A 26,966-nucleotide genomic window follows, 5' to 3' on the forward strand; every position below is an offset into this window, starting at 1 on the left:
TACATCCTGCCTGATGGCTTACGCTCTAATGGATGGAGATTAAATATGTCTCGGTCGGCATTTCCAGCCGACGGAGGGAAACACTGCTACTGACCTGTGGTTAATTTGGAGTGCAACATAAACGCTAGCAGTTGTGCTTTGTATGTACTGAGGATTCTACCCCCACCCATCTAAGAGGTATTATATGGGTCTTTGGATGTAATAAGTGTTCCAGGGGTCTTCAATTGTTTATTTCCGTTGGATTAGATTTCTCTTCCTAATGTGGCAGCGTGCATTGAATTGTGTATTGTTGTTAACTATTGTTTATACCTCTTCTAATTAACAGGGGTCTCTTGGAGGTGTATTGCTTACACTCTACCCCTGTGAAACATTGTAGAGGTATAATTAGGTAGGTTCTTATATCTGTGATCCATGTGATTAGTGTGACATCCTGTGAGGGGTCTGACATATATAATTTGACTATTCCATGCCTTTTTCCAACGCTACCAGATACCTCTGCACTTCTACGAGGTTTATTTTTTCCTTTACAGGTATAAGCAATAGAAGGATACCTGATATGTAAAATGTTAGTCCTGTTAGTGAAAACGTAGTCTTATGTGTGTGCTCTGTTTATGTCTTTCAGATCTCCCTCCCCGCTGTCCCCTTCCTTTCCTTCCCTGATCATTTCCTTTTTTCCCCTCACTTGATCTTCCCAATGCTCTGTGCCAGTACGGCAATTCAGGCGTTGGTTCGATCTAGAGGTGGGCGTACTATTCAACAAACCGATCCCGAGGACGTTATCATAACAAAATAAGGCATTATTGACTGACAAAATTTTTATTGAAAAATGAGAGAAGTTTAGTATGGAATTCTTTGAGCTTAATCTTACTACTGCTATTGCAATGCATTTTTGGGATGCATTTAAACCAACTGCCAGAGGTTTTATTATTGACTATGTTGCATCTAAAAATGTAACACACTTAAAGAAAACTCCATGTTACTAAAAAATATGAAAATTCTTGCACACAAATATTTTTCCTCCAACCCCAAAGACACTCTAAGCCTTCCTAAATAAAGCCAAATTAGAATTTACTGAAACTTCTGTTGAACAAGAAAGTGGATCTTTACTAAAGGTCAATGCAAAATATTATGGTGAATGTAATAAATCAGGTAAAAGGTTAGCAAATTACCTAAACATTAAAAACAAATACCTAAAATAAATGTCGTCTACGATAGCTCTGGTAATAAATACTGCACTGATTTTTAAATTTTGGAAATGTTTTATGGTGTATTATAATCGACTATATACCAGAGTAACATAACCCACCGCAATATGCAATGAAAGATTGTTTTCTTACTATACCTAAAAATCCAGCTCACTCATTTGACCTTTCCTCTTTAGAAATGGACATATCAGTAGCCGAGATTCAGGCAGCCATTACTAATTTACCTAAAGATAAGGCCCCTGGTCCTGGTGGATTTTCTTTTGAGTTTCATTCCCAATTCTCCAAAATATTAATCCCAAAACTGTTATTAATAATTCAACACTTTTTTTCTTTAAACACTATAAAAGGCACATTTGTTGAAATCATGTACTGCTTAATCCCTAAGAAAGATAAAAGACCTCTCTTTATGTGAAAATTTCAGGCCAATGTCCCTGATTAACATGGATTGCAAGATTTCACAAAACATTTATCTCTAAGTTGTAATAAAGTCATCCCTGATTACATTATAATGGAACAATAAAGATTTGTTAAGGGTAGATCTATTACTGACAATTCTAGGACTTTTTAACACAATATTCACTGGGTATGCAAGTGCCCGACCCACATGCAGTCATCACACTTAATGCCAAAAAAGCCTTTGAATGTGTTCATTGGGATTTTATGTTCTGAGCATTGCAATGGCGTGGTATCAGCTCTGAAATGTTGAAATATATTAATTTTCTCTATTTAGCACCTCCACTTAAATTTGTATTAATGGTTTACAATCTCCTTATTTTTATTTGCAAAGAGGCTCTAGGCAGGGATGTCCATTATCTCCCGTACTTTTTATACTCACTTTAGACCCTTTTTTTATCCATTGCACCAGTCAGTTCTTGGGATACCAAAATAAAGACACTTTGTTTAAAATTACTGATTGTTCAGACAATGTTTTACTTTTCGTATTAGATCCTCACGCAACCATTACAGAATTCTTTATGATATTACAAGAATACTCTATTATATTATGGTCTAGGCTGAATATTGATAAATCAAAGTCATGCCCCTTAATAAGCACTCTCTCAAAAAGATGTTTAATGAATCTGGTTTTAAATGAAATTCTAAACGAATAAAATGTCTTGTTATCCTATGCGCCAACTCCATAAAAGACTCTATTTCTATCAACCTTGTGCCAGTTCAAAAATAATAATGCTGTCTGAGAAATAGTAACCTCTATTCGTATCTTGGTGGGATAGACTTGACACCATTAAGATGATGCTGCTGCCGATAATACACTTTACTTTATCTTTGCTTCCATTTCATCTCCCAAAATGCTTTTTTTAAATCTATAGTCTGTTGAATACATTTCAAAGTAGCAAATGGAAAACATGTATATGATTGTCTAAGCATTCACGACCAAAAGATTCCAGTAGCGTACATTTTCCAAATTGTTCTAAATATCACTCATCTGTTACTCTTAAACAGATTTGGACCTCTCTATTGGGTAGACTAGAGCACACTATCACTATCTGAGACAAGCTTGCTTTTTACTCCCTTTCATTTCGAGATATTGTCTCCCAATCTCCCAAATATTTTTATTTCCCAACAATTACACATTCTCTTATCTTTAGCCAAAGTCATACTTGCTCACTTGCACCTACCTCTAGATAATTTAAAATGTTCCCCCATATGGTATAATAAACATGTGAAAGTAAATAACAGAATGCTTGCCTGGAAAGACTGGATTCACAAAGGAATTATAGCTATAGCACAGCTTTTCTCAAATGATCACCTCCTTACATTTCATTAGTTGCAAAACAAGGTTAATATACCCTCATCCTATGCTTTAAAATATGAATAATTAAAACTTTTATATATACACCTCTCCTCTTCCCTACTGACCAGCAACAAACTCATTCCACACACATTTCTTATTTTTAACTTTTTGCTTGAAGTAAGGGCTTCTTGCATTTATAAGGGCTTAAATACAGTTCCTAAAGATAGAATGAAACCAACAATCAAATTATAATGGGAAAATTACCTCCACTAGACTTTCCCCATTCAAACCTGGACCAAGATTTGGTGTTTGATTCATTCCACTTTTAACTCAGCTACCACGACGGAAAAACTATTCTTTGTTTAGAACAGAATATTTCTAACCCCAAATTTGCTGTTTACATTTATATTATCATTAGATAATAAATGCTGGTCCAGTAATGCTGAAACTAGTAATGTTATGCACATGTATCCAAAAGTTAGTTTATTTTGGATATAAGTTTGGGACACGGTTAACGATATCTGTTCTACTAATATACTGTTTGACAAAACTCATTTTTTATTATGTGGTTCATCTCCTGTTTGGCATAATAGTGTGGTGGTTGGAAAATGTGTTGACTTACTACTTGCCATTGCTTTATAAATCCTTACTTCTAGCTGGAATGACAGTACAAATATAACCTTTATCAGATGGGGAAATATGTTATGTCATACTCATAGATTAGACAGAGTTAATAAACATTTTACTCAGCTTTGTAAAAGAGTAATTTACTTTGGTTACCATTTACATTCTTCTTATCAAAACAATCTACTACTCCTACTTCGAAAGCCTTGTTTAACTGCTTAACTCCGGCGGCAATTCCGCTGCTGTGCGGTGGTTCAGCGGAGTGGGTGGGGCCGCGACGGCCAATGGACGTGTGCAGCACTACAAAGGTAGTGCGCACGACAGCCGTTAGCGGACAGAAGCAAGCAAGGGGTTAAACCACCATGACTTATTTAAATATCTATTGCAGGTTGTTTCTTTATAGGTTTCAATTAATTGTTCATTTGTACTTCATCTATATTAAGGTTCTCCTTTCTGTTTCTTTCTCTCTTTTTCTCTTCCCTTATTATCTTTTTTCTTCCTCTATTTTTCCCCTAAAAACTCTTTAAAAATATTAATTGTCTCATTAACCACTTTTATTTCCAATATATTATGTTTATGCAATAGTTTGTTTCCATTTATTGTTTCTGGAGGTATGCATCTGTATTATTGAATAGACATAATAGTCCTCATCTGGTTGTAGAATGCATTTATACTTGTATTTCTTTAATTAAAGCGTTTTAAAGCTAAAATAAGAAGAACAGATTACACTTGGTTCCGTCCAATAAGATTCTCTGCCCGTACCTAGAGTCTTGGAGGCACAGCAGATTGGCAAGTAGCGATAGGATCCCTTTTACATGAGCTTGTTTGAGAGAGATGGTACTGGTTCAGACTGGGAGGTGTGCTAATTCTGGCCCCATAATCTACTGGAAATGCATCACCTTGAAGTGTAAATAGGGGAGTGCTTCAGTTGCTGTTGCAACGAAAAAGTCCTCTCCATGGAAATGGACGTGTACCCCTGCCCTGAGTGCCTAACTGTACTCTTGTCTGGATCCCTAATGCTGATTTTTCATGTCATAGGCAAACACAGATCATGTGTGTGTGCCATGACAAAGGCCTGTCTCAGGGACTGCTGTCTTGTTTGGCCAAGAGTGACGCCCAAAGTGCTACCCTCATAGTGGTGAAAGGCTATTGCCTTCACCAGGAGTTGAGCAGCACAAGCGCAGTGGTGGCAGCATACCATGTATTGATCAGGAGGAGTGAACCGGTAATTTTTAACCTGTGTCACTAGAATGAGGCCTACAGACTCACTTACCTTTTTTAAAGTTCTGCTGCTGTGTATTTAACTCACGCTTGGCCTTCATCAGTAAGATGTAAAGTGCTGCATAAGAGCGGTGAGTCTCTGCTGGATGTATGTGTTCCTGGGAAGGGTAAAATACAGGGATAAACCGGGTGCTGTTCAGTACATGCATGGTGAGTACATGTACTGGGTGTATGTATACATGCAGGGATATATTTCATGAGAGATATAGTGTTGTACAGTGCATATGCAGTGAAAGCATGTGCTAAGTGTATGTGTGCTTGCAAAAAGTATAATACACGAAGGTTGAAAATTTGTACAGTACGCGCGGTGAATGTGTGTGCTGGCCGTGTGTGTGTTTGCAAGTAGCACACCATTACACAATATAGAAAGGTGTTAGATCTGGGGGTCTCTAGTTGGCAATGGTTATCACCTTTGTCCAAATAGGGACCCTTACTTCTAAGTCAGGATAAGGGGATTACACTCCTTAATAACCCCTGCTCACCCCCTTGGTAGCTTGGCACGAGCAGACAGGCTTATCACAGAGGCAGCGTGTTAAGCATTTGTGAATATACCCAGTAATACAGTGATAACACTACAGATGGACAGAACACAGGTTTTATAAAAATAAGTATTCTTTATATAGACTTAACACAAGACCACAAACAACAAAAATCCACAATACTACACTTAAGATTACTTAAAAGATGATTAAAGTCTCTTAGTTCAAGATGTTGGTAAATGCGACAAAGTTCTCAACAAAGTACCTGGATGCGTAACGCAAAGTGTACAAAAGGGGAGATGCGTCGGTTTCGTGACCCGGGGGAACGGTTGCGTCCTTCCTCAATGCTTGCGCAGAGTAGGGGACTCATCGTGAGCCTTACTGGTGCGGAGGTGATGCGTAGATTCTCGGCCTGCGGGCCTGTTGCGGTGCGCAAGATGGCGCCTTGATGCGATGCGACAATCCGGTTGAGATGCAAGAAGATGGCGCTCTTGATCCGGCGATGCGATGACGCCCTGGCAGCATTGAGACGACTCTGTACTTTGGGGCCGCGACAGGCCCTGCGACGCGCTTCTCCGGTGATGCGATGGTGACTCTCTCGATGGCGTCATGCTTCTCAGGTGATGCAACAGCAGGCAGCTTCGATGAACACACGCTTCCAGGGAGAAGTGGCGAAGGCTCGCTTCTCTGGCGTTGCGACGATTTCAGCTGCGGCGGCGACACGCTTCTTCTCGATGCGTCGCGCTTCCAGCTCCCAGCGGCACGCAAGTGACTGGAGTCAGAATTCCCAGCAAGGAAATTCAGGAGGGAGCTGGAGGTGAAGTCGTTTGTCCCTGAGACTTCAGCAGGAGGCAAGCATAGTTCAAGCCCTTGGAGAGTATTCTGTAGATGAAAGTCCTTACAAAGTTGCTTCTCCTTTCCCTTGGCAATGAAGCAACCACTGCAGGCCAACCCAGCAAACAGCACACTGGCAGAGGGGCAGTCCAAACGCCTGAGGCTTCCTTGGTTCTTCTCCTTGGCAGAAAGGTTTCTTGTTCCAGAAGTGATCTAATTTCTTGGGATAAGGGTCCCAATATTTATACCACAAAATCCTTTGTTCTCTGAAGGCAGAGAGGCCTCTGCCTAGTCCAAACAAGCTCCTGAGCACTTTGTTTACATGACTCTCCTCTTCCTTTCACTGTGCAGGGCAGAGACATCAGCCGCCCCACAGGAGGTGGAACCAGCACAGGGGGGGGGAGATACAGCCCTGGAGCACTCTGTTGACTTGATTCCTTCTCTCCTTTCACAGTGCAGGACAGAGACATCAGACAAGCCACAGTGGGTGGAGCCAGCATTGTAGAGGGAAGGCCCAGTCCTATTCAGATCCCAGGTGCGACTCCTCCCTCCCATCTAGATGCAGATCTCTCTATTCACCACCGGGCTGACCCAGCCTGTCTCCTGGAATTCTCCAGCCCTGTCACACACAAACCCAGACAAACAATACACAACCCAGCAGAGGCAGGCTCAAATGGTTAGGCAAGCAAACACCTGCTTTCTAAAAGTGGTATTTGCAAACACAGAATATTAAAATAACCTTTACTAAAAGATGTATTTTATTATTCTGAGTTCAGGCATACTAAATTCGAATTTCTACCATGTTCCCTGAGTCAGTTAGGATTATAAGAATGTAATAATCTACCTGGCCATTCGGGTCTATGAGAACAGGTAGCCTTCAATAGTGAAAAACGAAAATGGCTGTAATTCACTATTAGACCATGCTACACACATCAGAGCATGTCCTACCTTATACTTACAATGCACCCTGGCCTTGGGCCTACCAGAGGGGTGTCTAATATGAAGCAAAGGGAAAATGTAGGGACTGGCAAGTGGGTGCACTTGGCCAAGTCGAAATAGCAGTGCTAGACTGCACACAGGCCTTGCAATGGCAGGCCTGAGACACACTTTACAAGCCGCTTCTGTGGGTGGCATAACCAGCGCTGCAAGCCCACCAGCAGCATTTGATTTATAAGCCCTGGGCACACATGGTGCACTGTACTAGGGGCTGACAGATAAATCAAATAGCCCAATCATGGAATAACCAATTAGTGCATTAATTTAACATAGGGAGCACTTGCACTGTGGCACTGATTAGCAGTGGCACAGTGCCCAAAGCATAAATCCAGCAAAAACATATTAAAACAGAGGAGGCAATCCGTCAAAAATGGAAGGGAGTCTCACGCCAATGATGTCAGGTCTAACAAAAGGCTACAGTACTAAACAGTGCATGCTGAGTGAACGTGTGTGCTGAATATGTGTGTGTCTGTGAGAGCACTCTACATGGAGGCAACATTACTGAATAAGTGTGTGTACTGTCTCCATACACTGAGTGCAAGTGTGCCTGCAATGACACATTGCATGGAGGACTGTGTTTCCATTTTAGGAAGCCCAGGCATGCCTGGTGAAGATATGAGGAATAGAGTTAGCCCCCAGCCAGATTTATGTGAGCAGGGTAGAACACAATGGAGAAGGGAGAGAGAGACTCCCCCTATACACTTCAAAGTGTGCTCTTTGATTCAGTGAGAGATTACAAAGAAGGGGCCTGGACACATCTCAGGAAGGGGATGGGGCTGATAATGGAATCATAAGGAGTAGGGCTAGGAGCCCAGGATTTAACTTTTTGATATCACTGTGGCTGACATCTAGGTTTGAACTCTGTTCACACCCATGGCCAGTGTTGTGGGACTATTGTCTTTGGAGTCTCTCCTGCCAAGAGGATATTGCCACAACCCTGGGACCAGATCAAGAGCATCAAGATTAAACACCCGCCACCCCCCAATAGGGGGAGCACTGAACTTACGTGCTGATGGAAGTCCAGGAGCACCTTCAATTGATATTGAAGCCAGCCCCGTAGCTCAGGGAGAGCCTGCCCCCACAGGGTGCTGCCACGCATCCTGTCTGCAGACCGATTAGACTTAACAGGACTGGAGCATTGCGAGTGCCCATGGTTGAGGCACCTTCTGAGATGTTGAATGGTTCCTCCCTGCTGAAGTGGGTAAGACTTGTTTCTGGCCTATCGGGCCAGTGGGACTCGCTGCTAAATGTGCAGCGGCACTATAAACACTTTTGACTGTTTTCTAAAAGTCAGAGTGGACTCTTGAGTAAGGCCTACTAGTGAGCATTCCTGGGATGTGATCACCAGTGAATGGGGAATAACCCTGATTATGTTACGAGGAGCAAGTGGGACAGGAATTCACCAGTGAATCACTAGAGTCCTGACCTCAATGGGATTGTGTTGAGCTTAGGAATGTCATTTTGCTTCTTTAATAATATATATATACTTTTTAATATAAAAATAAGTATTTGACTGAAAATTGATTTATTGACATTGATGTGGGCAGTTTTAGGTATGAGTTGTGCTCACTAAACTTTATCTACTCTTCCCTCTTCCCTGCTGAGACAGCCTTTGGCTGCTCGTCCACACCTACCTCTGAGAGCCAAATACAGTAGGGGTTCTTGGCCCAGTTGCTCAGGATCCACAGTAGTTTGGGCCTGGAAACATCAGGAGTAAATGGCCTTAACCACCATGGTTGGCTCCAGTAGTCAGTGAGAATCCAATTTAAATATCTATCCCAAGACTTTCTCCAGACGTGGGAGCAAGTTTATGGACCTGGGACCACATTACAGACAGTACCCCAGACAGTACCCCACGGGCACAAAAGGCATGTGCACCCATTTTCCGTACCCCAGTGGCACTGCTGTATTATAGAAGGGCCAAAAATTATTTTGCGTCCAATTCTTTAATACTGATAGGGCCTGCACTGTCATGAGAGGGCATTTGTTCATTGACATTTACATGGGGGCGTGGCTTCTGCAAATGAGGGAAGCGCTTTCCCTGTGCGCCTGTACTATGTTGTAGATGTGGGTGCACAATCAAGTGACTGTCAGAAGGCGCACTGTACACCTGAGCAATACAAAGAGGTGGCACACAGTTAGTGAGCCCCCTGAGGGCAGCCCACTGTCCCCAGGACCGCCCTGGAGTTGGTCTACTCACTACACCCACTTGCAGGAGATCTCTGTCTCCCCTCTGAAGTGCAGGGGGGCACCGCCTACACAGTGCAATATAGTACAGCTGTGTGTTCCCAGTGCAGGTACAAGTGTGCATACATATATATATATATATACGTGACCAAGGGAGGTTTCCCGAAACGCGTCGAGTTATTACTTTGTTGCCTTGAAGTTTGCCGAATAAATTCACTTGATGCAAGTTGGAGTTCGTGCTTTTCATACTTACCTTGTGACACAAGGAAACTGAAGTGTGGATTTTGAGTTGATTATAGGATTTGCCATCCAGCACGAACCGCTGTCGTTTAGTGGAGGAGTCATGGCGCCGTTCGGCGTTTGCCGAACCTTGCGATTTACTATATATATATATATTTGGATTTTGGTGGCGTTTAAGAAATAAAATTCAAAGCACCAAACTGGGTCTGTCTTGTCTTCTATGCGAATCCGTCTGGAAGTTGCAATTGGAGCGAGCCTTGTCGGAAAAAAAAATATATATATATATATATATTTATGGCTAACATGCCTTTTGTCAAAGTACAATGATGACTTTATACTTTTTAAGACACTCCATGGGTGTCGTGTATATAACTTCAGATTTGAGTGGGTCACCACTGAAAACACTTTTAAAATGCTGGTAACTGTTTGGACAAATAGGGCCCAGGTGAAGTTTCTGCACAACTCGCAAAATTTGCTCTGTTAAAACTAGAGCACATGCACTAACGCTTTGGTCTTAATGATTTCAAATGAAAAGGATGTGTGGAGTTCATGAAATATGTACAGCACAAGTCTAAAATTGGAACGAGCACCGAAAACTGCATACTGCCAATGATCAATGCTCAACCAATTCTGCAACCTTGCTTCCAGCAGGGCCAAGGGAATTGATTATGCCACGGTAGCTACAAGCACTTGTAAATCGGTGCATTTTCTTCAATCGAGAGTGAAGCTCAGCAAAGTTCGGTAGCCTGGGGACCACTAATACGTTTTATTTGATTCCCTGAAGTTGTTGTACAGTTAACCCCTTTGACTCACAATAGTACATGGATTCACTTACTGCTTCCTAGGCTGACTTCCTCATTAATTGGCCTGTGTAGCCTGCAGCAGTGATCCTTCACTCGTTGTTACAGAAGTGCTTACAAACTCCATACTGTGATAGAACTCGTTTTTCAAGGTATGTGCTTTGCCTGGGATGTTGGGTGTGGGTGTCTCTCAAGGGATTTCTCGAGGAAGAGACGGAGGTGGGGGAGAGGTGTTAAAGGATGGTGGGGACTATTTGTGATCTGGGGAATTTGCGGAAAAAAATAATTTTGAAGAATTTGTATAAAACATTAATTAATGGGAAATGTAAAGTTCTGATTACTTTTTTTATACCGGCTTAATAGGGACCCTCAGTTAATTTCCAAGCAGCTTCAATTCTGGCACCCAAGAGGATTTGAGAATGATTTGTCCAAGGTTACACAGCACGGTAAAGTTTGGAAGTCAAGATTAGATCCCAGGTCTCATTGATTCAAAACGATACATTTAGCTAATCATCTTCCCCGCAATAAAAAATGTCAGCTATTCATGAATTTCTTTGTTTCCTTTTTCATCCCAATAAAATGAAACAAAAAGAATAAAAAGTACACTTTACAAGATGAGCTGCTGTGAGTTCAAACGTCCAGTGTCCATCCTACGTTCCCTGTGTTCAAGGTGACTAGCACAAGGACACCTCCATCTTCTTTCAGACAATGCCTGCAATGACTTTCTTGTAAAGTAATTTCCCCCAAATAGCACCCTGTCTCTCACCATATCATTGGGTTGCTTGATGGTCTGTCTTGCTTTCTTTAATGACATTTCTAAGGCCTCCTGCAATACAAAAGGAAAACAGAATAACATTTCAAACCGAGTATTGTAGGCTATTTCTCGCATCCTCCCTCCATCTCACTCCCCATAGACAATCCTATTTCATTCTTTCCTTTTTGTATCCAGCAGACAGCTGCCTAGATAGCTGGCTGTTTTTTGTTTGATGACATCTGACAGCATGGAACAGACTTCTCTTTGTTAGCAGCCGCCCATTGTCCTTTTAATAACAGGGCAGGATGCTGCCACATTTCTTCAGAGATTATTTTACATTACTTGGAGATGCGTGACGACAAATTCCAAATACATATTTCACAGTGTGTTATGAGTAAATGCAAATAGCATTAAGGATACTTCCTCGGGTCTATTTTGGAAAGTGCTGGCTACAAGCTGCATTTCATATATTGCCAAGATTTCTCACACTCTCTGGAACATCATAGATGGTCACACTGAGCTTCTTACCTGAACTCGAAATAAAATGATAAATCAAGAGCTTTTAATTCATAAAATATGTTTTATCTAATACAAACCTCATTCTACACTTCATTGCGTCCATTATTGTGTGATTATAGGACTTCCTCACCACCTAAAATATATGCACTCATGGTGTCACAGTGATGTTTCCTATAATACCAGGTATACATTTCATATACCAATAATCAAAGTTATGCTTTCCAAAGAGTATGAGGACCATATGATAAACAATTTCCATTGTAGGGTTCATTAATACATGTTAGTTTTCTGATTTTCATTCCAGAGTAAGGGAGGAGTTATTTGCAGAGTTTTAAGCCATTTATTTTCTTGCATAACAATTTTTTATGAAGCAACAAAAGAATGAGTAATTATTTTACCAAAAAAAACACATATAGGATTCTCCCAGTGGCATACTGAAATAGGATGGATAGTAAGAAGAAAGAGAAAAAATAGCAAAATATATGATAATTAGCACATAAATAATTCATAGTTAAACAGTGTGCCATGAGTTAACGCACTGAAAGTGATGTGCACTGACAAAGATAACTAAAAGGTATGCATGATACACATCTGTATGTAGACCCATGATCGGATAAAGGAGCAAAAGCAACATTTGTAATCTGTGCTCACTTCCCTACCATAGGTGACCAGGGTTTCACCTTGAGATAATGGTCGATGACACCCTGTGCAAATCGAAAGATCCCCACAGTGGAGACCTCCAACACAGCACATTAAAAACACTGATCAGAGTAATGGCTTACTCAAGGTAAGATAATGATGACTGGGTCTGTGTATTGATAAACTTCTTTACCACCCCAAGATTGTCTGTGACATTATTGTTCCATGTTGCACAATACATGACCTAGTTTTGACACGATTATAATTAATAAAAGTCACTCTGCAGCAAGGTTTTTGGTATATGCTGCCACACATCACCGAGTCAATAGGCATTATAACATAAGGTATGGTAACTTAAAGGACTAATCTTTCATGTTACCTTGCAAGAACCAGTCTGCATTTTGTTGCAAATGTCAGTACATCATGTGTGCTGCACACTGTGCCATGGAGCTATTTGTTGCATACCCCTCAACTGTCAATCATAATAAAAAAGATGGAAACGGTTGTGCCATACCTTGCATGAGACCCCAAGAGAGGGGTGGTGGAGCGCATTACTTCCAGCAGATCAGCTATCCAGTGGAGAGCTGCTGCTTTAGCCAGTTGCCATTGCACCTCATGGACATGTGACCTAGCAAATGGAAAGCCTTTTGCATTTTTATGGTAGCCCTGCTTGGCTTTGCCATGTTGATTTGTGAGAGGGTTCCTCATTCTGAGACACATTCTATGCCTGTGTCTTTATGCACCGACAGCCATGAAGCTTTTGTGTGCCATACACTAACATGATCATGAATTGCACTTGTGTGAGGCATATATATTACATTATGCAATGGTCCACATGGCTGTATATATATATATATATATATATATATATATATTACAATATGCAATAGTTCACATGCCTATGGCCAGAATAGAATGCATAGCATCTCTCCTACATCCCTATTCACTGAGATACATGCGTGCAGTCTAGGGAATGAATGTTATGTTTGGAGGGAACGTATTCTGCATATGCGAAGGCACGCATTTGAACAGGAGGTGACATTTACACATGTGACATTTCCACTTTTAGGTCCGCGCTGTTTCCTGTTTCTTTACTTACCTGGCGTTGGCTCTCCTTCAAGGTTTGCAGCGTACTGTCTTGGCAAGCTTCACACCAGCCCAGGACAATCACAACAGCCACATGCTTCCATTTGACAGGGAGCTGGCTGGCTCATTGTCCACCACCTGCTGTCGGGACTGCTTCGCTGTATTGCGCCTGCATGTCTTTTCTTTGCCACTTCATGTCATGCCAGCTCTTCTTTAATTCTTCAACAGTTCCAGTGGTGGGTGCACCACATTGTCCACCCCCTGGACGTTATTTCAATAAGCAGCTTTGTGCAGGAAGAAGTTTTGAGGACATAAAGACTTTTCCCTGGTGTTTCGTTGGGGCCCTCATATATATTTATACCTCCTCCTAACTCCATATAATTTTTTACTTCCTCCCTTCAGTATTCTGGGCTTCTTGGATCAATGCCTGCCTGCAATTTTGGTGGTTTTTTGGGGGGGCGTATGGCACAAAGATGCACAGCAGATTTTATTATCTGTACGCGGCACAAAGTAAATTTGGCACAGCACAAAATATTCACTTCTCAATGCAATGCAGCTGCTTACCACATAGTTGTGAACTGCTCGAAGTTTGGTAAATTGGGCCTAATGTTAAAAGATGGCAGCTTAGAAGTTAGAGAGATGAAAATCTGGACACTGCACGAGGTACTTTGGGTGTGATAGTCCTCAGTCACACATCATGGGTCTTCATAAACATATCTGTGCTGCACCTCACAGGGCAACCTTACTGCCTTCATGTAGTTCAGGTCTCCCTTATGCAGATACAACTTCCCATATATTTACATGTTACACAATATTTTAATTTTTTCTTCATTTTCTAACAGTTAGACCAAAGAAAATGGCAGGTACTTTTCTGCATGTCTGCCCTGTCATGAAAACAGATAAGCATTTCAGCGAAAAAACACTAATGAACCAAGGTCTATGACTACGAAATGTACAACACACAGCTCTTTTCGAAAAAGAAAGGCCTGTGTGCTTTTTGTTCATGGATCAAAAGAATTTTCAGTGGACTAATCCACACAGAGTGGGCTAGAACAGGAGGACATTTTGAAAAGACCTCGCTAATGATGGAAGCGTTTCAAACTGAGCAAGGCAGTAGAAGATACTCCCATTGCTTCAGACGGCCCCAGACAGAACTATCAGCCAATGACAGCGAGCCGCAGAGGGCGGGAAGGTTATTGGTACAGGACGGATGGGTCCGGCTAGGAAAATGACCATTTAGTGTTCGGGGATTCTTGGCAGCGCCGCAGCTCGTAATGAATTAAACAGCCATTTGTTCCTTTGAGAGAACAATTCATAAACTTCGTGGTAAAAGCCGAGCTGAAGGCCTGGAGGGGGAGGCTCCTGGCAGGCGGTGATGGATGTTAGCGTTTCTCGACAATCAGAAACAGAAAAATGGTTTCCAGCTCCCGAGAAGTCTTTCCCACCAAAGAGTTTCCTCCTGAAGGGTACAGCATCAATCCCGTGACAGGCCGAGAGAGCCTGCGTTCTACTCTTTGCTTCCGGGTGCGCTGCCACGTCACTGCAAGGTAGTACTGACAAGCGTTATACTGTCTGCAGAAGTAGGAGCAGGCAGGGTCAAGTGCAGGTGCGAGGGGCCTGCTGACTGGCCACCTCTCCAGTCTCCACTGTCACGGTGTCTCTCAACATGAATGAGCGGCTGTCTCTACACTTAGGGGCAGATTTACAAGCCCCTTGCGCCTCATTTACGCTGTTGTTGCGTCACTTTTGTGACGCAGCAGCGGTGCACATCCTGCTCCATGGTGCGGGGGTACCTACAACGTGACGCATCTGGGAGATACGTCACGTTGTAATGCCCTGCACCACATGTAGGCGTTCCTGTGCGGGGGGGGGGGGGGGGGGGGGGGGGCTTGTTCGGGGGGGGCGTTCCGGCGCAGGAATGCCTCCTAAAAGTGGCTGACTCATCCATTTTTAGGCCCATGCTGCGTCAAAACCCTGCGCCTGCCTGAAGCAGGCGTAAGGATTGACGCAGCATTAACACAATAGGGCCCCCAGAGCATTGCTGGAGCTGCGTCGCGCTTGCGACGCAACTCCAGAATGCGTCACTTTTACGACACAGATGTGTCACGCACCTGTGCCGTTTTTGCACCATGGTGCGCCGCATTGTTAATGTGGCGCATCCATGATGGCGGAGCTGTGGCGCACAATAACTGGCGCATCCCTGCTGATTTGCAGGGATGCGCCAGTTATTGTAAATATGACCCAGAATGCTGGCAAGCTTGTCGTACCGTAACATCCAGTTAGGTTGTGATAGTCGTTGCATTTTCCACAATCCTTTCTCAAAACATATGTATACTAGAGATACTCCAAATCGTGCTACATAGGTCACGTGTCTTGCATCGCAAACAGAGCACTAGTCCTAACAAGCATAGGCAAATCCAACTGATCACGCCTTGAATGCAAGGGTGGGAATCTGTTGGTTTAGCCAACGCTTGCTTACTTTGCCACAGTTTAGTGCCTAAAAAAGCATTTGTTTCAAGATGGCCACTCATACTTGTGCGCGAACATGCGCGAAGGAGCGCCTGTCTGAATGGTTTTTGTCATTAACAGTAACAAACCATTCCAAGACGGCCATCCAGGCGTCAGCGGCCATGCATGTGCTTTACTGGCTTTCTGGAATGATTTTTGTGATACTTTGACAAAAACGATTCAAAATTGGCTGCCTGTGCGTCCGCGGGCTGCATATGGACCGGCAGCTATCAAGGAAAGATTTGTCTTATATTTTGACAAGACCATTCTATGATGACCACTGCGTTTCAAGCTATACTCATAACCGGGTATAGGGACTAGGGGCAAATGGACCCTGATGCATGCTCCTTCCATTGTTACCACTCAATCCTCTTTCCTATAACACTTTTGGGATTTTATTGTAAGAGAAGAGAGGGACTTCGAACACATTTATTTATTTAACTGTGCTGCACCTTATTACTTGCACAGTTTGTAGGACACGAGCGAGCATTGCTTGTGCAATGGCTACCCTCCTAGTGCCATAATACTAATACCATGGCAGACACACTCATGGGCTTATACTTTTTCTCTTTCTCCATGTTTATCTTCATCCTTACATAATTGTCTGCTTGTCTTGTAAACCCAACGCATCAAGGCTTTTACATCAACCTCAACCTTTTAAGATTTCTTTCCTAAACAGCTAAAAATACATTTCTTTACCCCTGGTACATCACTAGTCTTTTGGGTTTAATGCTCAATGAACAGATTAGAAAATGTCTATTTCTACATTAGACATCTTAAATGCTTTTAACGAGTGCCAAGTCCCTCAACGTCAATTTGCAATCTGCAAAATAAACCATCAACATTTCTTCCTCTGTATGCCATCATACCCCTAAGAATCACGAAACAGCCACCTGGAAATAAAACAAAATCTATGTGGAATGTCCACATTTCAAAACAATAGGTATGCACTGTCTTGCAATCAAACATTTCCACAACCAAATTTGTTTTTCAAAACGAACGCGTTCAAAGTAAAAAACATACAAGAGGGCTCAATATGAGTACTATATCAATATATCTTTACTATATTGGCTGAACAAAATCCAGGCAATAAATGCGCCAAATTTAACTTTCAGGAATGCTGGCAAACATGATTAATGATCAAGATGTAGAACAGTGCACCTGGTTAATCAAACAGTGGCAGCAGCCTGGTGTTCAGTACTCAGATCTATATTTTTAAGTGTATGGGCACTGCATTTGGAAGGCCAGCATACTCCGAAGGACAAGGCATCAAAACGTCTTTGAAGTCCTCGCAGATGTTAATGGAGAGCCACCTCAGCTCTCCATCTTGGCTGATGTTCTTGAGCATGAAGGAGGAGTATTCCACTGTCTTTACCCCCGTTCCAGCCAACTCCTGTTCCTGCACTATGATGTTAAAGACCCATTCTTGTATCCATGTGAACTGAAAGCTCCAAACCTCTAGTATGCAACTTTGGTTAGCTCTTTCACATTGGTTGAAAAAGGGAAGCTTTCATTGAAATCATGTTAAAGCTGAGGGTACAACAGTCGTTCCCTCTGGACAAACCCTCAGTGTGTCCCTCGTTGTGTTCTGGATTTTACCCTACAAAATCCTCCTCCCTCCAGAAAACCGAGAGTTCCCTGGTCGCCAGTTCCAAGAATAGTGCCCATAGGTGGGTGAAGTCAGCTGAAACTCTGACTCGGCAGTTGGTCTTTCAAAAAGTTAGGGATGAGGAAGAAATGTACGCCAGGGAGTTTGAGAATAAAAAGTTTAGAATAGCTTGCCAGGAACAAGAGGACAGGAGAAAAGAGAGATGGGGGAATGGACCTGAGTAGAGACACAAAGGGAAAGAAAGGAGCGGGTTAAGGGAAAAGAAAGCTCCGAAAAAGAGAAAGATGGAATTCAAGCAAGAGCAGGAATACCTAAAAAGGATGAACCCTGGACTGGTGCAGAGAAGGCTTACTCAAGGGAAGGTAATTCCCCATCCAAATCTGAAGAACTCCCAGCTAAGGTTCCAAAAAAGCCTGGGCACAAGAATGAACTGGGTTCTGATATTATGGGGTCATTTGTAGGTTTTGAGATAATTTGGAAAGCTCAGGGATTGGTTGAGTAATCTAGGATGATGGCTGTACTGAACAAGATGCACACTGAAGGGACTGATATTGTGAGAATGACTGAGGTAGCTAACTTGAAGAATGAGGGAACAAAGGAAGATCTGGGAAGATGGTTTGGGCAGAAGCCACCTCAGTGTCTTCAGAGACGCTGTAAGAAAAAAAGAGCAGATGGTGTACTGTCTATGACCTGGATTCATCAGGGGTTGCATGACTGGAATAAGTAGGTAAGGGTGTGAAGGAGAAACATTTGCATACACTTGACCAGTTAATAGTAGCAGAGCAACTCAAACTGGGGTATTCTACCCTAGTCAAGCAATACTTGTCTAATTTGACAGAAGTGATCTTGCACTGTTGTATGACAGGTGGTTATCTATGAGGGTAAACAAGGGGCTTGAGCAGCATATTTCCAAGTCCAAGGGAAAGGAGAATTCCGGGAAACTAGTTTAAAATACGAAGGAAGGTTTCCAAAGTCCAAGTAAGGACAGAAACCAAAAGGGAGCTGGATTGCTAAGAAGAACCAGAATGAGAAGGTAGGGTAGGAGGTTTCCTCCAAACACTAAGGGATGACTTGCGTTATGCACCACCAGAAAGGGCTTTACAAGAGGCATTATCCTTTCAAGGACCATGTAGCATATGCCTCCCTGATAGGCAACATGCTAACTGAGAGATACCAAAGGACTCAAAATAATAGTAATGGACATCTGGAAGAGGTATGCAGATGCTATTAAGCACATTCACCCATATACCATGGGATTTGCACTGGAGGCGGTGGTCAATAGGAGGAAGGCCACTGCCCTCAGGGATTCTAGTGCTTACAGAACTATAGTTGATAGGAAGTACCCCAAAACTGAAGACAGTATGCATGTTCCCAGTGGCTCAGGACTAGGGGCGTATGGAGAGGACATGGAGTACCCACTGGCCAGGGTAGAGGTAGAGAGAGATATCAGTGACAAAAGGGCATGGTCGACGTAGGGGTTTGACAGAAACAAGGCAATGATTTAATTGTGTCCAAGTTAGTCCGGCAGCCAGAAGTCTACATCACTTGCACCACATGAGCTCTACTTAGCAAAACCCCACAAAAACCCAAACCTACCAGCCACTTACATTTTACAGCAGAACACAATCCCCCTAACGATTGAGCTGCTGGAAGGCAGATGGAAATTAAACAATACTTTGACTCAAAGAGGTGACCAGGGTATGCAAACCTAAAGCTTCTGTGTCAGTGATGTGGGTACCAATCGCAAGTCAGGAGATACCCGAAAGTCTAAAACTGATTATGGTGAAATATTACGTTCACGTTTCAGCCAGGAAACAAACTGAAACCATTAGTGGACACCAAAGGGTCCCTGCAAATATTATGGCCTTGTGCCAGTGAAATCGTTGGTTGTAGTCAAGGTATCTAGTATCAGGGGCCCTGATGAGGCCATGGTCACACCCAGGTCAAGCAGTCTTAAGAAGAGCAGTGAGGACTAGGTATGGGGTGGTGATATCAAAAGGATCATCCATGATAACTTGAGAACGGTTATAAAGCGAGGCCTCAGTGAGATAGGATCCACATAATGAAATACACCTCCACGACCTCAGCAAAAATGGGGCTTGCCATAGTGTTCATCATGACTTCGCGAAATATAGATTTGAACCATCCAACGTATCACCATGTCTTGCACTGACACTGATAGCCACATTGCCTGCCCAGCTCTAGGTTATTGGGCCAGTCTCTCACTCATTAACTGTGCAGAAGAGCAGGCGTGCAATGAACAGGTTGAGAGGGTACTGGAGGCCCACCAGCAAATACAGTCCTTCAGTGTCTGTGGCAAATTGTTGACAGTCCTGTGAGGATACAGTTTTGCTTTGAACTCAGTCCAGAACACCCATGGCTTTCGCATAGGCTCTCTCCTTGAGTGCGTCTGTTATTTGAAGGGGTCCTGTGGACCTTGGCTCGGTCTCTCTCAGTCAGGGCAGCACTTCTCAACACCAGGTATATCTAAGCCCCTTCTCCCAAGAATGCACAGCAACTTCAGTCTTTTCTTTGGGTCCTAGTCTCACCCCAGGCAACAGACTGTAATGTTCTTGGCACATCAGTCCCTGCGCTGCTGCTGTAAGGTTCCTGACAAATGCGCAAAACAAGTACAGGACAGTGACTCCAGAGCGCCAGTTGATGGTGAAGTCATATGGGAATTCAAGGTCCAATAAGAAGGTTTACTGCCCTCAGATTCAAGCTCTATGCCACCCAGTGCAGGCAGTAACTTTTCAGGCTGATTGTTAGGCTTTCTGGTCTAGAGAGAGAGGGATATAATAAAAGATAGACGTCCCCCTGCAGACAGCAGTATGATTCGGTTTATAGGAGAAGTAAGGCATGATACACAATGTCTTGTTCCAATCTAAAAAATGTCTGCTGCACATACTTGTTAATATGATACTGGGCTTATTTTTTTTGTTGCGGATGGCCATTCCGGAAGACCCAAAAAAGAAAGAAATACATGCAAACAGGTGTTCTTGTTTGATAATATTACTTCATGCAATATTGAGATTGCAGCCCTCTTGAAACATGCTCCCTTGGTCCTCGTTGTTGCACAGCATGCCGCTTGGAGACATTGGATTTACGTTGCTGTAAGCTTTCCCCTTCAGCCCATCTTCAGGATCGGCATTAAGGGGCGACCAGACAATGTTGGTCTTGCTTTGATGATACTCCACCTACATGGCAGTTCAGTGTTTTTTTTCCTCTGTGACAATTGCTTTCATGTGGCCACAGTTAGTAGGAAGCCTTCTTAGTATTGGAGTTGCAAGTGGAGTTCCTACAACTCGATTTAAGTACAGGAACTGAAACATCCCATCCACCTGGCATGGTGATTGCTCTCAGAGTAGCCCTGCCTACAGAAGGACTTGTCGGTACATTATTTGAAATCCTATGTTTTCTTGATGAATTCAGCAACTCAGTCCTCTGGGTACACCATGCATTACATTCCTGCTAGTTAAGTGTGGTTCTGCTCTTTGATTAGTTTGCTCTACTGTGAAGATACTGTTGTTCTCGAATGATTAAGTGGTAGGGCATATGGTAGCATAGGTTAGCCCAGTGACAACAACTCATTTAAGAAAGCCTTGCTAAAGGATTTACCAGAAACAGTGGAAGCTCTGATAACAATTGTGGCTTATTTCAGTTGATCAATGTGTTAAGTTATTTCATTATTAGATGTTCTTGCTTTAGTTTATTTGGTTTGGTTACTATTTTCTCCTACCCCTTCTTCTCTGGGGATACTGTTTTCCTCTCTTTAACGTTTATGTGAAGGAAACTTCGGTGTTAGGGAAGTGGGACCAATGCTATGCCTGTGGTGGAACACAAACCTGAAATCAGGAGATCAGAAGGCAGACATTAGAAGTAGGGTCAAGATGTTGTTGGGCAAAACAGGACCTTCTTCGCCTGGAGCCATGGTGATCTAATCCTGGTGGTGCTTCTACAAACATCAGGATTTGATTTGTGCAGCAAATTAGAAATTGTAATTCAGAATAACCTTCGGGATCTTCCATCTTGCCCTCAAAATCACACGCCTATGTATTGTAACAAGAAGGTCAGTAAATACTGAGGGTACCATTAAAAGGAATTGTGCCCATGCAACTTCTCAGATGCCAGCATCCATTGGACTCTTGTTACCCTGGCCTCCACTATGAGCAGGGGTGCCATCTGAGAGCACCGCAAGTCATGCAGAGCCTTTTAAAGTGCTGGTGAAGCACACCAAAAACAAACTTGAGCACCTCCAAAGGACCATTAGAAGACGAGGCCATTGGGGTAAAAGAAACTGGGGCAGCTGGAATAGTCAGAAAAGGGTTAGAATGCATAAATATCTCTGCATTGAAAAAAAGTTCATTACCACATCACCCAATTTTGCATTGCATGTCATTGGCCTTGCCCCATCTCTTCCTTGGGACACCCACCTTCCTGCTTCGACGTGGAAAGTATGCATGAGATGTGTACAGTATGTAGGTGTTGACTACCCATGGGCATAATCATTGCAAATGTTGAATCATACAAGCTGTACCGCTGCCTTCTTAACAACTTGTTCCAGGAGTAATTCACTCTAATGCATGAAAGCCATGTAAACATGTACAATCAGCCACCTCAATAACAACTACAATCATTTCTAGTAGTTGTAATTAGATATTAATTAAAAAGTTGTCGCAGTCTAAGAAATGTACTCGTCCGATCTACTGTTCAATTTTATGTATTTGTAAGTATAGTTAACTAAAATCATTACACCAGAGGTAAAATCGTGTAGGATTATCTAACAATAAAATACAGCATGCATCAATTGTTTCCACAAGGCCTTAAAATACAAATAAAAGACTTAAGTGCTCATAAAAAGGTAAAGTTCACTGAGCAATTATGCAATTAAAGTTAGGATATTCCATTCTACCAAGTCACATTAAAGGATAAAATTCTATATGTAGTTGTAAAAACTCATCTTTGTAGGTAACTATTAAAGGGCTTAGGGATAACCATACCGGGCTGAATCAATTCAATTATTCATATGCCTTCTTTAGGGGCATTACGATGCAGGTGTGGGCAAGTAGTGGCACATTTGTGCACAATGACATCTGATTGTAAAATGCACATAACTACTAAAAAGGGTGCATACATACAAAGTTTCTGTATCCTTTAAGAGGGAGCACACCCCTTCAGTTTATTTGCTGCTTGGATTAAAAACTTTGAAAAACAGCAGGTGGTGGCGGTCCGAGGGGGTGGGAGGGTAGTGGCGGTCCGAGTGTTTGCTACCCGCGATGACCTCAGGTAAAATTGGGGGGGAGGCCGCCACCTTCAAAACTCGTGCCTCCCCCAGGGACCGCCCCCTGCCCGCCCTTGCTACGCCACTGTGTCCATTGGATTAAAACATGCAATAGCTGCCTTTCTACAGGAGCGAATGCCTGGTTGCTTCCATAATGCAGTCAACAAATGTCTTCTTTCCCTGATAAGGCCCGGACAGATACAGAGTAGATGGACAACATTCTCCTCAGCGGCATGACACAGTCTACAGCTCTTTGTTCGGAACCTAAGGAACAGCATGAGTGTGACCAGAGGAAAGGCCAACATGATATCTAATGAATGACTAAATTAACCGCGCAGACCTTCCAGCATCCAAGTACGGCATTGATTTAAGAATTTTATAGTCGTTTATGACTGTCAAGGCAAGTGATCTGTTGGTTAGGGAATCTTTATCAATGGCCACAGAGAACTTTTTAATTATCCCATTTGTTACTTTTTTAAAGGGCACCCGCGAGAGTGTTGGGTCCCCTAACGATCAAACTCCCAGGTCATCAATGGCTGTACTTAAATAGCGAGCAGCCAGTCCAGCGTATATTTTGTTCCTTTCCAGGTTTTTATATTCACCTCTTTTCTTGCAAGTTGTTGATTTACTTGACCAAACTCAAGAATAATCTATGGCCGGGGTGCACTGGAAGTGTGGTGGTGGTGGTGGTGGGGGGGGGGTGTAGTGGGGGGGGGGGGGGTGGGGGGGGGGGGTTCAGGGATGTTGATAAAAGAGGAGCATGTATGTTTTTGCAAAAATTGTGTTCAAAGTCACAGCGTCTCTGCCACCTAAGTCCTCGCTCACATATGATAAAGTTGGGACAGGTTTTGCAGCTATTACCTTCAGAAGTGGTGTAAACGTTGAACCGTTCAGGGACCTTCTTAATGTTTGAAACACTAGGGTGAATGCTGTGCACTGCCCTTCCTTTGTAGCTCCTGACTATGTTGGTTGAAACTGCCTTCATCGTCGAACAGGACCCCAAGATATCTGTATGTTTTGTTTAGTTTCAGTCGATTATCTTGAAGGTACCGTTGGTTATATTTGCGATACTTCATATATTTCCTGTACTTGGATATTAGTTTAAAAAGTAGTCGTAGTTTAAGAAATGTACTCCTACAATCTAATTTTGAATTGTAAATGTAAACTACGATATCATTTGTAGTATTTTAATATTTGACCCATAGTCAAGGGAATTTCATGAGCAAATGTAGACACGGAGGAAACAACTGCCTGGCAATCTCCGAGACTAACAATCATGTAATTCGTGTAAGGCGTGGGCCTAACTATTTACACCAGAGTGTGTTTCTTGTGTCTTCATAATATAGTGCCTTGTTTTCAGTGCTTTAAATGGGCTGGTACTCACAGGTACGGAGTACCGGCACTTCTTATTTTTATCACTCATTAAAGGATAGGCGCATTGCTGCTAGGGAAGGTAACCTGTCTCTGACATTCAAAACACTTCTGTAGCCCTGAGCTGAGCCCCCACTGAACTATTCAGCCTGGGCTCATTTGCATGATATCCGGGTGTTCACCATCAGGCTGTGTTGAATGGAATCGAGGCAGCCCGATGATAGCGCAATGAAGAAAGCCATGGGAGGTAAGGAGGTTAAAATGGCTTTCATCCCACCCGGTTCTTTTGTGTAAGCTTATGTGTGTCTGTTACCTGTGGATGTTTTCGTGTGAGAGAAAAGAGGGGGGAAATCGAGACACTATTGGGGGAATATTAAAGGAAATGTGTGCAATGCTTTCTGTGTGCACATCTGTTTGTTTCTTTCTGTGAGTCTGCATGCTCGAGAATATATAGTATTGTGCCAAGTAACAGCAAACAACAGTATTCAAGCTGTAAATATTACAAAACAAGCAATTGTTAAAATATCACTGCGTTTGTCTTTTGTGTAACGATGTAACCTATTTTCTTCATAGAAACCATTTCTCATGTGTTTTGGTATGTGCTGCAACTAGTATAGAAGTCAATAAGCATGTCATGTCTTGTCTTTGGCCACGCCCCCAGCCCCGCCCACTCACCACATTTAAATAAGTACCTGCACTATTTTTTTCTCATTTAAAGCACTGCTTGTTTTGATGTTTTGGAAAAAAGAAATGGTCACTAACGTTTTAATTAGAAATCCTGGAATGCCTTAACAAATGATCTGTAAATGATTGACAATGGATTGGAGAAAGTAACTGACCTGTGAAGTCTTGTAGACGTGGCACGCGGGCAAACCCGGTTCCTGCTTACACAAATTAATGGCGTTACACACCACGTCTGCGTTCATTTCCATGTTTAACCTGAAGGAAAACAAAACCACGGGTTGGTAACACGTTTGTTTGCAAGATACAGAGCGATAGAATTGGAAATAGGTAAATGTAGCTTCTGGGAAATGTACTTATGGAGCCCATCAATCCTCCTTTAAGGAATACTGCCACATTTAATCTTTTACGCCACTTTTAAATGTCACATTACCACGTTTTATCACCAGTGAAGTTTTACTAGTAAATTGCAGTACCAGCACTCCTCAGCAGGGCTGATATACAAGCACAAAAACTTCTCACAAGTGCTGATGAACTAATAGTGACAGCATCAGACCTCCTCGGTAGGGCTGATATACCACCATGGACAAGCACAAGCACTTCCCACAAGGATCGATGCACTTATAATGACAACTTTCCAAGCCGTGAGGTGAACGGCCAGCGAGCACAGTCATTACTTTGACAGCGCCAGGACCACTAGCGCTACAGCGCCTTACCAGACGACGCCGTGAGGGAAACGGCTAGCCCGGCCCGGCCAAACTACACTTCCCAGGAGCCCCGGCGGCGGAAGTGACGCCGCAGGAGCGCCAGGCGGCGCTTGAAAGAACGGAGCGCCCTGAGCTCCAGCGGGACAACTTTCCAAGCCGTGAGGTGAACGGCCAGCGAGCACAGTCATTACTTTGACAGCGCCAGGACCACTAGCGCTACAGCGCCTTACCAGACGACGCCGTGAGGGAAACGGCTAGCCCGGCCCGGCCAAACTACACTTCCCAGGAGCCCCGGCGGCGGAAGTGACGCCGCAGGAGCGCCAGGCGGCGCTTGAAAGAACGGAGCGCCCTGAGCTCCAGCGGGACAACTTTCCAAGCCGTGAGGTGAACGGCCAGCGAGCACAGTCATTACTTTGACAGCGCCAGGACCACTAGCGCTACAGCGCCTTACCAGACGACGCCGTGAGGGAAACGGCTAGCCCGGCCCGGCCAAACTACACTTCCCAGGAGCCCCGGCGGCGGAAGTGACGCCGCAGGAGCGCCAGGCGGCGCTTGAAAGAACGGAGCGCCCTGAGCTCCAGCGGGACAACTTTCCAAGCCGTGAGGTGAACGGCCAGCGAGCACAGTCATTACTTTGACAGCGCCAGGACCACTAGCGCTACAGCGCCTTACCAGACGACGCCGTGAGGGAAACGGCTAGCCCGGCCCGGCCAAACTACACTTCCCAGGAGCCCCGGCGGCGGAAGTGACGCCGCAGGAGCGCCAGGCGGCGCTTGAAAGAACGGAGCGCCCTGAGCTCCAGCGGGACAACTTTCCAAGCCGTGAGGTGAACGGCCAGCGAGCACAGTCATTACTTTGACAGCGCCAGGACCACTAGCGCTACAGCGCCTTACCAGACGACGCCGTGAGGGAAACGGCTAGCCCGGCCCGGCCAAACTACACTTCCCAGGAGCCCCGGCGGCGGAAGTGACGCCGCAGGAGCGCCAGGCGGCGCTTGAAAGAACGGAGCGCCCTGAGCTCCAGCGGGACAACTTTCCAAGCCGTGAGGTGAACGGCCAGCGAGCACAGTCATTACTTTGACAGCGCCAGGACCACTAGCGCTACAGCGCCTTACCAGACGACGCCGTGAGGGAAACGGCTAGCCCGGCCCGGCCAAACTACACTTCCCAGGAGCCCCGGCGGCGGAAGTGACGCCGCAGGAGCGCCAGGCGGCGCTTGAAAGAACGGAGCGCCCTGAGCTCCAGCGGGACAACTTTCCAAGCCGTGAGGTGAACGGCCAGCGAGCACAGTCATTACTTTGACAGCGCCAGGACCACTAGCGCTACAGCGCCTTACCAGACGACGCCGTGAGGGAAACGGCTAGCCCGGCCCGGCCAAACTACACTTCCCAGGAGCCCCGGCGGCGGAAGTGA

The 26,966-nt window shown here is 43.9% G+C and overlaps 1 protein-coding gene across 2 annotated transcripts in view; it reads right to left on the bottom strand.

Moving 5' to 3' along the window:
* Nucleotides 1-26,966, bottom strand: part of AOAH (acyloxyacyl hydrolase) — a 973,359-nt gene that overhangs the window by 590,729 nt on the left and 355,664 nt on the right. For both annotated transcript variants that reach the window (XM_086964832.1, XM_086964831.1), the window contains exons 4-5: nucleotides 25,006-25,105; nucleotides 11,166-11,225 (exon numbers count right to left, since the gene is read on the bottom strand). In XM_086964832.1, the coding sequence (XP_086820958.1) occupies nucleotides 11,166-11,225; nucleotides 25,006-25,105 (160 nt within the window). The remainder of the gene's footprint in view (nucleotides 1-11,165; nucleotides 11,226-25,005; nucleotides 25,106-26,966) is intronic.

This window comes from Lissotriton vulgaris, chromosome 4_1, assembly GCF_964263255.1.
Source record: "Lissotriton vulgaris chromosome 4_1, aLisVul1.2, whole genome shotgun sequence".
NCBI classification, from domain to species: Eukaryota; Metazoa; Chordata; class Amphibia; order Caudata; family Salamandridae; genus Lissotriton; species Lissotriton vulgaris.